The sequence below is a fragment of the Augochlora pura genome, chromosome 11, assembly GCF_028453695.1.
Source record: "Augochlora pura isolate Apur16 chromosome 11, APUR_v2.2.1, whole genome shotgun sequence".
NCBI lineage: Eukaryota > Metazoa > Arthropoda > Insecta > Hymenoptera > Halictidae > Augochlora > Augochlora pura.
Window position 1 is genome coordinate 11,949,789 of NC_135782.1, and position 11,907 is coordinate 11,961,695.

The window sequence follows — 11,907 nt, forward strand, 5'->3', positions numbered from 1 at the left end:
TGTGGAAAGTAACCGTAGGGTCAATTAATCCATCCGTTGAGTAAGCTTTAATTGTACAATAGTTCGTAGTATTACTTTCCTAGGCGCGATTTAAAAGATTACCTGTACATAAAGTTGGATCAGAATCGGAGAGAATAACGATACTTTTGATGTAGAAATACAGATTGCTTTATTTTTTATGATGGTCGGTATTTATATCGCTGTTCTGCCTATGGAATTTGTATGGGATTAGCTTCTGGAGTAACGTGGTGCTATCTTGTCCTCAAAAATATGTGTTTAGGATCTATGTTTTATAGATGACTGAGGGTCAAGTGCAATATTTTACTAATTCGTTTATTGACGTACTTACTGCTATAACAAGTGTCTACTATACATTGAAATTAATAGTAAACACAGATAATGCTATATGTGATTCATTATTTAACGATTATGAGATCTATTGGACAAGACATCAACAAGCTTTGAAGACAACTTCAAATAATTTACTTGCTATTACAGTTAACGTTGTGTAATCTTAATTTTCACCGCTTCCGTTTTGAGAGATTTTTACAGAATATAAATAAAAAATATATCATCGCAATAAAAAAGCAAGTTTAATCTCTACGTCACCTCTATGTCTCCAGATACAAAAAAGACATTTGTCCTCATATTATGTACCCCTTGAAATCAATAAAAAGTTGTAATTACGGCAACTACAGTTATGAAATAAAAATTTCTTTATTTAAAATACATCTTAACACATATTCGTTCGGTAAATTTTTGCACTACTATTCACAAAATGCCAGTATTTTTTAACCACAATATCTGTAGAAATTATATGGTTTATACAAAAACAACGTAACTTCTTAAAGATCATGTATTTTTCAATGAAATCTGTAAATTTTCGTCATGCGGACGAATATGTGTTAATAAATCTTAATAATTCTCTTACTCTATAAAGTGTGTGATAGATCAGTGTACTGATACGCCATCTAACGGTAGGATTAGTAGCTAAGGCTAAACGTGCTATAGTCACAGAAAATCGGGAGAAATCATTTTCAAGATTATGTATAAGTTGTGGTTATGTAAACACGTGCAGATGAGTTTAATAAAGAGAATATGAAATATAACTTTTTAATATATAAATTTTCACATTTATTCATAATTACATAAAATGCTGTCTCAAACTGCGATAATCATATATTAACCCTTTGCACTCGAGTGGTGCCTCTGAAGCGCCAATAAAAATTCTGATATAGTTAACAAAATAATGTTGACAATATTAAATACCCTTCTGTTAGAAGCATAACAGTTTAAAGAATCACAAGACTCAATCTCATATAGCAAATTATACTAAGTACTATACTACAGCTGGTCAAAATAAGAATTTCAGATCTAAGATTAAAATGGTTTCGAGTGCAAAAGGTTAAAAGCACCGCATCTGAGTAGCAATGTGATTTGAAGTTCAACACGACGTTTTTTCGCAGGCGAACGCAAACTTGCCATCGCATCTGTAGTCATCCACTCCATCTGTTATGTTAGTTCGCCAGATGATCGCACAGTGTTGTAGGTTGTTAAAATTGTTGGGCTCGTCTTTAGCCCATGGATTATAATCAAATGCATCGACCAACTCATCGGTTACAGTCGTCCAAGATCCTTCCTCAAACAGGTCGTGAAAACCTATCCAGAGAGCTTTCAACTTGAGCCAATTCAACTTTGCCTTAACCAGTCGACTTCTTAAGGTGGCTTGTTTTTCTGCGGAATCTAACACGACCAACTGACCTATAAATTGAATGTCCTTTATTTTGCTTCCCTTACTTGCAAACATGCCATGACTTTGTCATACCTAGTTTAGCCAGGAAAAGTGACTACGGATAGGCGACGCAAGCGCAGAGTTTCGCAGAGTGGCTTAGGAGTATCTACCGGAAGAACATTATAATTCTGAACTACGATCAAAAAATGGTTTCACTTCGCGTCGCAATTGTAATTTAGAATTCAATGTTTACTCGTTAGACGTCCCACACCGCTGTGCGGAATTCTCTGCGTATGTGTCGCCTTGCATAGTGATTTTTCCTGACTGTACCAACCATACCTCCTTTAGCAACACAAAATTTTCGAGCATCGTTCCATGTTTTCCGATACTTGTAAAGCTTGAACGTCCATTTGGCCTTCTCTACGAAGTAATCGCTCTTCCCGGGAAACGAATTATCTGAAACGTCGGTTATTCAAAAATCTTGTTAAAAATCGTTATCCCAACACTTGTCGAAACAAGAATAATATTCACTTTTGGTTTCTGTGCTTTCGTTCTTGGTTAATTCTGAAACGTCCGCGAGGATCTCGTTAGCAGCCTCACCGCATACGAGCCCCACAACGAAAAGTGAGATTACGGCAAATGCCAAGAGCGATAATGAAAGCTTCTGCATTTCGTCAGCGTTGTGCGACGAGGTACTACGGTCCCTATGTCGCCTCGGCTATTCTAATCTGTTTATTTATTGTTCTAATAATTTCAATTCAGCAAAAGTGCATCAATCATGATACGAGACGTTAAACAGAACTGGCGATGTTAGTCGCTTGGAAGAGACACTCTTATATTGTACTTCCCCCGTCAAACTGATAATGCATAAGAAGTGATTAATTTATAACTTCGCGTAATCCCGAATGCAACTAGACGATTTTGTATTACGGTATATATGTATATAGTATTTCTACCGAAAATGCTTATTTGCAGTTAGCGATGCCCTTGAACGATTGTAAAAGCGATGTCAACAAGATACTAGCAAGTAGACTAGACATGTGGCTTGAGCGTAGAAGTGACTTGTAGCGATTTATTTTGTATTATAGTTGACCGTCTGTAACCTTGAATGATCTTCATTTATAAGTCTTATATATTCGTCTTGAAAGGCTCTATCTGAATATACATAAAAAATTATATTATCCGATTTAAGAAACGAAATTTAACCTTTATATTTCCTCTACGTTTCCGCTTACAAAAAAAGCCTATTGATATCACAGTATGTACTCTTTAAATCAAACAATTTTAGCCTGACACATTTTTCTGTTAATACAAGTAAACAATATTATTCAGTTAACTTGTTTCAGAGGGTCTATAATCATACGAAATCTTAACAAAATTAGTTACCTCAATACCGCGTACTTTGCTTGTTAGTTTATTTTAGTTGTTAAATTAACTTTGTTTTTCGACATTCAGGAATAATTTTTGATTAGAAATTTGTATGTCTCAGGTGATCCTACAATATTTGGCAACTTAAAACCACCAAAGGAAGCGATTGCAGCTGTTCAAGAGAGCCTTGCTTCTGAACAGTATAACGGATACGCTCCAAGTACAGGTATTAATTAGTAACATTATATTACCTTATATGTTAGGAGTACGGATAGATAATCATTCCTTTTAGATTGAGTACCCATTGTCACTTTGTTCATGAACGCGACTTATTATTTCATAACCTATGTGTGCTAAATGCATTTACATGTAATATGAGCATTGTGAAAATAATCCGTATTGTAATAATGTGACATTACTTATAGGTACTTCTAATACATTAGATATTTAGTTTTACTAATCTAAAATTTCTATAATTTTACTTCTTAAATATATTTGAATTCTTCCAGCTTCAAAATGTTTACGAAATCGTACATTTACAATTTACAAAATAAGTATATTTACAATTTTCATTCATTTTAACGTTTTTTCAATTGCACAGAATTCTCATTTTCTAATTTATTAATGCGCAATTCATAATTATAAGTTCCTCGATACGAGAAGTTTTAAGATATTTCAAGCATAGTTTTAAAAAGTAGCCAATACTAACCGCTTTTGAGATATCGTGTTCTGATGGACGCGTGCAAGTAAATATTAGATTTTACAGACTAATGTAGAACTAATCTCAAAATATCATCTAAACCAATGATTTTCCGCAATAAATGACTTAGTACGTTTATATAGAAATTAACGAACTGCATCGCAAACAATATATGTTTCCATTCTAAAAAATGAAATTGACCTGCATATCTTCTTTAAGCATCGACCGAAAAAAATTTGTTGATATCAAATTATGTGCTCCTTGAATCCCTTCAACTTTTATTTGAAACATCTTTCAGTATTATCAATGGTTTAGAGTACATTTGACTGGATCGGTTTAAATGAGTAATTCTGCGTAAGTTATCGAGGTATATGAAAAGTAATTTTTAAATTTTCATCTTGGTATCAGTTGAAAAAGATGAGAAAACATCATTTTTTCATTGTTTTATCGTCTCAACCAATTGAAATTTTTGAAAACAATTTTGTTGTCATTGTCTAGGCACTAATCCTTCTATCATCTGAGAAAAGTTGTTTGGTCAAATTTTAAGAAAGTCATTCCAAGGTAATTAGTGTCCATTATTCTGCAATCATTTTTGACTCTTATTTACTGAGACGTGGTCTCGTGGAACTCTAGACTCGAGGTGCTACGGTGTAAAGAGAGTGAGCACTGCAGTCAGGAAAAATGACTACGCAAAATGACGCATGCGGATAAAGTCTCGCACAGCATAGTGGAGCGTCTCTGTCGGCTGAACTTTGTAATTCTGAATTACAATGGTATCACGGGATTGCAAACCGGACAAATAAATATATAACTTCTCTTACCGTAGTAACAGAGGAAAACTATAGTCGTATTGTTCGATCTAATTACTATATCGTGCAAAGGGCCAATTAATTTATCCGTAGAGAAGGCTAATTGTACCGTATTTCGTAGTGCATATTACTATACCGGGCGCGACTTGAAAGCTACCCGTACGCGAAGTTTGATCAAGGATCGGTTAAAGTAATGACACGCTTGTCTTCAGGTAGAAATACAGACTGGTTCATGGTTGGTGAAGAGCGGAATTTATATAATTGTCTAGCCTATGGAATTTCTTGTACGGGGTTAAGGTCCTGCAGTGACGCGATGTTATCTTGCCCTGAAAAATATATATTTAGGGTCCATGTGTTGAGGAGCAATATGTAGATAAAGTTGCCATCCGCAATGCGATTATCAATTGTTGTTAACACTAGAAAGACGGGAACTTGAAGACGGGAAAATGACTCCTTTCGGCAATATAGGTATAACACACACACACACACATATATATATATTACAGCGAACACATACAGCGAACTGTGGCTTCCGTAGGAACAAAAGTGCGGGGCCCAGAAGAAGTCGATCATAGAGGAGACAAATTAACACTAGATTGCCTAAGCAAGTCATTTTGACTGCTTTTCAATTTCAATTAGAAAAATAATTATGTAAATAATGACACAGCTTCTTATAATTCTTCTGGGCCCCGCACTTTTGTTCCTACGGAAGCCACAGTTCGCTCGTGACCACGCAGGCGGTAACACACGTGTTATTAACCCCTTGCACTACCGCTCTCCTTTCATGCTGTAACGATTAGCACTTATTCCTACTTAATAATTTACCTAATAGGATCAATTTTTTTCTTTATATTGTCTTTATTTACCCTCGTTTCTATACTTTGATAACAGAAAGGGTTATTTGTACTTCTGTTGGCAATGCGGCCCTAAGCACAGTTCGCATGCGTTGCGATACGTGGTTTTTAGGCAACCATGATAAAGAAATGACGATCGCCGGGCGATCGTCCTCTGCACATTGATGAGACGATGTCCTTCTCTGTGCGTCTGTCTCCGAGTGAGGTCGTCTATTGCGGGCGTTCCGTAGTTTAAGCGACGTGTTGTAATAATGTATATACAATATAGTGTTTAATTATATTTCCTGCGACCCTACACCTCCGAGCCAAATCTCTACAACTTCGACGTAGAAGAAATTAATAATATTCATATTTAGTGCATAAAATCTTTTCCACGAGTTTGACTCGTTATTGCAGTGCAAGGGGTTAACCCTTAATTAGGCGCATTAAGAAAATCACCCAATTAGGCGCATGGGGTCTTAAATAACCCCGAAAAAACATTGGGAAAGGAGTATCAAAAAGGAATAAAACTTAATGGATTTCTATAGTAATTAATAAAGTTCTTTAATATACTTAACTTTAAGAAACAAATACTTACTGTGATCCTGTGGCCCTGACCCCATGCGCCTAATTAAGGGTTTTTAACGTAAAACGATAATGGGTTGTTTTATTTAGGCACTCTGCACTATCTCTCTGTGTATGCATCGTCTTGTTTAGTGATTTTAGTTGACTGCACTGAGAGAGATAGAGAGAGAGGAGGGGGAGAGGGAGAGGGGGAGAGGGAGAGAGAGAGAGAGATTATAATATTGTTACGGCAGCTTGTCTGAATGTCGTCGTAATGTGATACTGCTCCGCGGTGAACACCCTTCAGAGGGAATAGCTGAAAACTGGGGTTGTCATGGCTCTGTTGTGCCAATAGAGAATCAGCAGTCGAGACCAGACCGTCGAACGACGCTAATTGATATATTGTATCTCTATTATAAATTGTAAATAAACGAGCTGTAAATACAATGCCGCGACGCGAGATGCGTAACACAAGTAGTGAGATTCGCAACAATATTAATTATAGTACAATTATAATATTAATGTATTTATATGTTATGATACATTAACTAATGTAATGTTACATTATTATATTCACGATATTGTAACAGCAATATTGTCTAACAAATTTTTAATAGAAATTTATTTTATACAGGTAAAGCATTAATTAAGTGACAGCGATTCGTTTGAAATTCTAGGTTATCAGAGCAGTAAGGAAGCCGTCGCAGAATACAGTTCCAATGAATTTGTGCAAGTGAAGCCTGAGGTGAGTGAGAACCTATAGAATTTATGATGAACTAAAATTCATGTATTTACTTTCTTCTATTAATCAACACGTAATTGAGACATGTATTGTGCTTCCATGGAATAATTATAGCTTACGCGTATAAAAAGGTCCGTGCAAATGAACGCAAAATACTTCATTGAATACATATACATATATTCTTCATTGAATCTTTATTAAACTTTCGAAATTTGATTATAGTATACGCATCTCTTTTGTGTTATAACAAACAGTATGTTACGTACGGAGATTTTCTCCCGTCGTTTTTCTTTCCTTCTTGAAGGCATACGCTAGATAACATCGGCGGTGAACGCGGTCCTTTCATTCAAAAATAGAATATCTAATTCGCCGTATAGGCGCGAGTTCAATAAGGGTCACACATCCCCGATTCTCGGTACTATCCGCGGTGTGATCTGGGTCACGTAGGCCCAGTCCACACTTCCAAATCTTCTAGTTCAGCTGCGTATAAAAAGGCTAAGATTTTTCTTCTCATCGGGCAGTTTCAAATCAAATCGCGACGCGAGACGTAGCAAGATCGAGCCGAGTTCTCCTTCGAGCAATAGTTAACCCCCGCCGACTTGGTGCGTAAACCAGGGAGCGTGTCTTAGGACCATCGCGAATCATATACTTACACTTACGCACTTGTAACAGACTGAAGTTGTTAGATTATATTAGTTTACTTTCAATTCAGTGTACAAGTTATTTCATTCCATCTCCCAGTTCGAGTCAGTTGTTGGTAACGATCTCACGAAGATACACCTTTGCCGTTCGAGGTGTATCAACTAATATTTCTTTTAAAGTTACGAGCCAGAATTAGAATCAATCCGAAACCCCATTACCCAATCACGAAACCAACCTTTCTCCTAGTGGCGACCCCTTGATGAAATAGGCAACGGCCAGTCCGTGAACCAAACCTATCCCCCAGTGGCGACCCGTTGTTGAAATAGGCAGTGGCCAATCCACGCAATTTCCTTCTGGTGGCGACTCGGTGATGAAATAGGCACCGGCCAGTCCACGAAACCATTTACCTCTACACCCAGTGGCGACCCGGTGATGAAATAGGCATCGGTCAGTCCACGCTTACCCTACCTTTACACCTAGCGGCGACCCGGTGATGAAATAGGCATCGGTCAGTCCACGCTTACCCTACCTTTACACCTAGCGGCGACCCGGTGATGAAATAGGCGCTGGCCAGTCCGTGAACCATTCCTACACCTAGTGGCGACCCGTTGATGAAATAGGCAGCGGCCAGTCCACGTAATATCCTACTAGCGGCGACCCGTTGATGAAATAGGCAATGGCAAGTCCGTGAAACTTTATCCTACTAGCTTATTTCATTACCGGGTCGCCACTAAAGAATAGGAAGGGTTTCGCGGACGTATCGATGCTTGTTTCATCACCGGGTCGCCACTAGATAGGGAATCGATGCAGTGGTTGGAATCGAATGACTTCGTAACTTTTGAAGAGAAATGAAGATGATACACCTCGAGCGGCAAAGGTACATCTTTGTTGGACGTACGAATTACTGCTTCGAATCAGGAAATGGAAATGAGTAATTCGACACACGAAAAAACTGTTAAAAACTAGGATATTACAAAATTAGTCCATTGCAGATGCATGTAGGTGGACAAAAGTGTAATCGCGATTCCAGATCACGCTCTCAGTTGTCGCACCGAATCAGCGAGGGCTAATTGCAGTAATGATTCGATTAATGTCGCCGAGTAGGAATCGAAAGTCGTCACGAACTGAATCCGAAGGCACGGTCATTCGATCCTCGCGGTTCGTCTTTGTAGTTGGGAACATCTCATAAAAGAGAGGGATGGAACGATACTCGGGGCGAACGAAACTACCTGGAAATTCAGCCGCCGCATGCCGGTGTAGATTACTGTCGCAACCGCAAGTGAATCAATCGTCTCGCGTTCGCGACAGGAACTGCAGAGATCGCCCCGACTTCGACGCGGTAGGTTTTGAGATATCTTCGATTTCGAGACATTCAGAATTCTACGCGTTTGACGAAAAGTGTGGCGGAACAATTTACTGTATTTTTTCCATCAATCCTGGAATTTGAAGAGGCCTTGGAGTAAGGATGGTTGAACAGTGAGAAACTGTTTAGATACGAGCTCCTCGAAACTCAGCACCGATAACGCAAAAGAAGGTTTGCAGATTCATAGAAAGATGGTTTAAAAATGTGCTATGGGAAATCGTCCAGGTCAACCTCCTACGGTTTCGGTACCGTCGCGTACTCGACCAGGATGACCCTTCGGATTATATTTAGTCTCATTTTAATCAGAAAATTATCAGCAATATGTTAAAAAAAAATTCAGTTTTAAAATCTTAAAATTAAAAAAGTTTTGTTATAGTATTATGAGTTGTCTTCCGGGAATTAGAGTCAAAGGAGCCGCAGCACACGTGTTCATCGACTCCGCCGAAACTCGGCATCGGCGTAGCGAAGAAATCGATAAATTACAGTGGCGTAGCAATAGCACTGCAACAGGAGTCGAATCGAAAAGTTGCGTCATTCATTGAACCATTACTGTATCTCGTTACGATTTCGTACTTGGTATTAAGTTTGCTCGTAAGAGAATTAAAGGCGATCTTGTTAGCGTTTCGTTATCGATTGTTGACTTGAAACTGACCCGTTATCCAGCTGGACTTTATACCCTTTGTATACCCAAATTTCCATAGAAAAATGTTGGTAGGAAATTGCCACATGTGCCTAGATCGTTGGAGATCACCACACGGGTGGTGCCTGTGGCTCAGGGAGTTCACATGCAGTTCCAACCTTTTGGCCGGTGCCAGCTAGCCTGCGCTCTCAGAAAAGAATAAAAAACGTTTGGAGAAAATCTCCGTACGTGACAACATTGATAGTCAAAAGAGAATATATGTGCACAAAACTTTTAAACCGTGTGGCGCAAAAACATGGTGCTGCACATCAAAGAAAGTAAAGATATTAAAGATGCAAATTAATATAAAAATACGAATGAGACGTGAGAATACGTGAGTAACTAAGAAAGACTTGTCATTATTAATTAATACAGTTCTGCATATAATATTCTATTTGTTCACTTTAAATTTCAATTACAGTAACCGATTGTTTTCATGAAACCAAATTAGTGTAAATTGTTTATACTTGAACATCGCTCGATAAATTTGTTCATTTTTATATACATTTCAAGGTTTTCCTTATTCTTAATATTAATTATTTTGAATTTAATGGTTCCTAAAAATATTCTATTATCTCAACGTTTAATATCTGACAATCTCTGTACATACAAGTATTTTCTCGAATATATAGAAAAAAAACATGCTCGATGCCAATTAATGTCAGGAAGTAGAAGTTTGATAATATCGAATCACTTTGTTGAGCACCCTGCCGGACTCTGCAACACCGCTTATGTAACAAAAGTGGGACAACACCGGTTACGGGTTAAAGTTGGGAGACTGTGCAGGAGAATTTAATTGGTTTGGAATGTGTTCTGTAGCGACCAATCTTTAACAATCTCTGCGGTAAGCTCTGTTTCTCGATCTTCTTACTTAATTGAAGTTACTATACTGTAATACTTGTTCGGTAATTGGAGTTTTCTAACATTTTCAGTTAACTCTGATAGCTACCCGAATCGTTCTGTAATACTGCTAATAGTATGCAATGATTGGAAATCATAATATTATATTATGTCCGTCGTATTTGACGACGTTTACATATTTTTTGTTTTAGTTTTGTGTTCATTCATTTTTCTACATTATTTGTCCCCATCTAATTCGATTCATTTTTTTACCACTATTTAACCAATATCATAATCATTTTCGGAAACTCAAAAACTTATTTTTAGTCAATTTATTATGTAAGCGAAACTTACAATATTAAACAATATTAAGATTAGTAATGTAATATTAAACATACAATATTAAAATTGGTAATAATCGCTTTGGTTTTGTATAGTGAAGTTAGGCACTTGACCTTTACTAGCAGTAATCAAAGGGATATGTTCATTAATATTGTATTTTTCAAGATAAGTAACGAAACAGATGACAATTGTGTGAAATTCATATGGTAAATTCAGAAAATTTTACACAGTAGTGTATCATACTGATCAGTATATCATTTTTATTCTATAATAATGTATTTAACCAAAGTACAAATATCATCTAGACTTTTAAAATAGTAACTAACCGAAGGTATGACAAAATTTCAATTAACAGATTCACGATCTTTTTGAGAAGGTTCAAGTTTTTTACGAAAATGACTAAGAATTGGTTATACTACCGAATACTTGAAATCAATTAAAATGAATATTGGAAATAAGGATAACCTTGAAACATAAATAGTAAATGAACGAAATAATGTGCGTGTTTAAATCAAGTTAATCATACTAACCATCGCTTAACCCTATGTGTAACCTTGATAACCAAAGCAATTTACAGGAAACCACAGTAACCCGTAGGAGAACGGTTCCAAAGTCTTCCATAGAGTAATCTGGTTACTATAGGAAAGTTACAATAGCCGGATATTAGTAGCTAATAGTATATAATAAGATATAACCGGCTTCGGCTCTGTGTAACCTCTCAGAAGGACTGTTGGTAACCGAATCAATCCGTACTTGAAATCGGTTGGAGTTACGGAATAAAATTATAAAAAGAATTGTTCGATCAACTAATTTTTTTAGTTGATTAGATAAATATTGTCATCGAAATATATTGGAATATTCTACAAATGGGTCGCCCATCAGCGGGCTGAAACGTGTTATACTGTAGGAAAGGGAAAAATGTCTTTTGTTTTGTTACTGTTGACAGTCTTGTCTTGTTCAGTTGCGGAAAAAGCACGTTTTACGTTCTTCGGTAGTTCGATTGTGTTTCTATTTGATACGTTTAATAATTTCGTCCTATTTGGCAATACTTCTAATCTAATGTGAATGAAGGCCAAAGGGCATAGCGGATTAAGATGGTCAAAACTGCCCTTAGCGGTTTTTCAATGAGTCATAGACCGTTCGATAGCTGACCAATAAAAACTCATCTGTGCAAAATTTTAACCCTGTAACTTGTCCGTGAGGGTAGTTACAGGGTAAATTAGATTTCGCGGTTTTCCGGCATTTTTCCACCTTTAGCGACTTTCTAAAATTTTTTTCAAAATTTTAGAAAGT

The 11,907-nt window shown here is 36.9% G+C and overlaps 2 protein-coding genes across 3 annotated transcripts in view; one reads left to right on the top strand and one right to left on the bottom strand.

Moving 5' to 3' along the window:
- The window catches only part of Tat (Tyrosine aminotransferase), a 74,321-nt gene that overhangs the window by 22,516 nt on the left and 39,898 nt on the right, over positions 1–11,907 (top strand). For both annotated transcript variants that reach the window (XM_078194475.1, XM_078194476.1), the window contains exons 2-3: positions 3,222–3,326; positions 6,684–6,751. In XM_078194475.1, the coding sequence (XP_078050601.1) occupies positions 3,222–3,326; positions 6,684–6,751 (173 nt within the window). The remainder of the gene's footprint in view (positions 1–3,221; positions 3,327–6,683; positions 6,752–11,907) is intronic.
- On the bottom strand, positions 320–2,535 carry LOC144477055 (salivary C-type lectin 2-like). Its single transcript, XM_078194478.1, has 3 exons — positions 2,264–2,535; positions 2,072–2,188; positions 320–1,761 (listed from the first exon to the last, which is right to left on the bottom strand). Exons 1-3 carry the CDS (start codon positions 2,400–2,402, stop codon positions 1,445–1,447), a joined length of 573 nt encoding a protein of 190 aa, XP_078050604.1. The 5' UTR covers positions 2,403–2,535; the 3' UTR covers positions 320–1,444.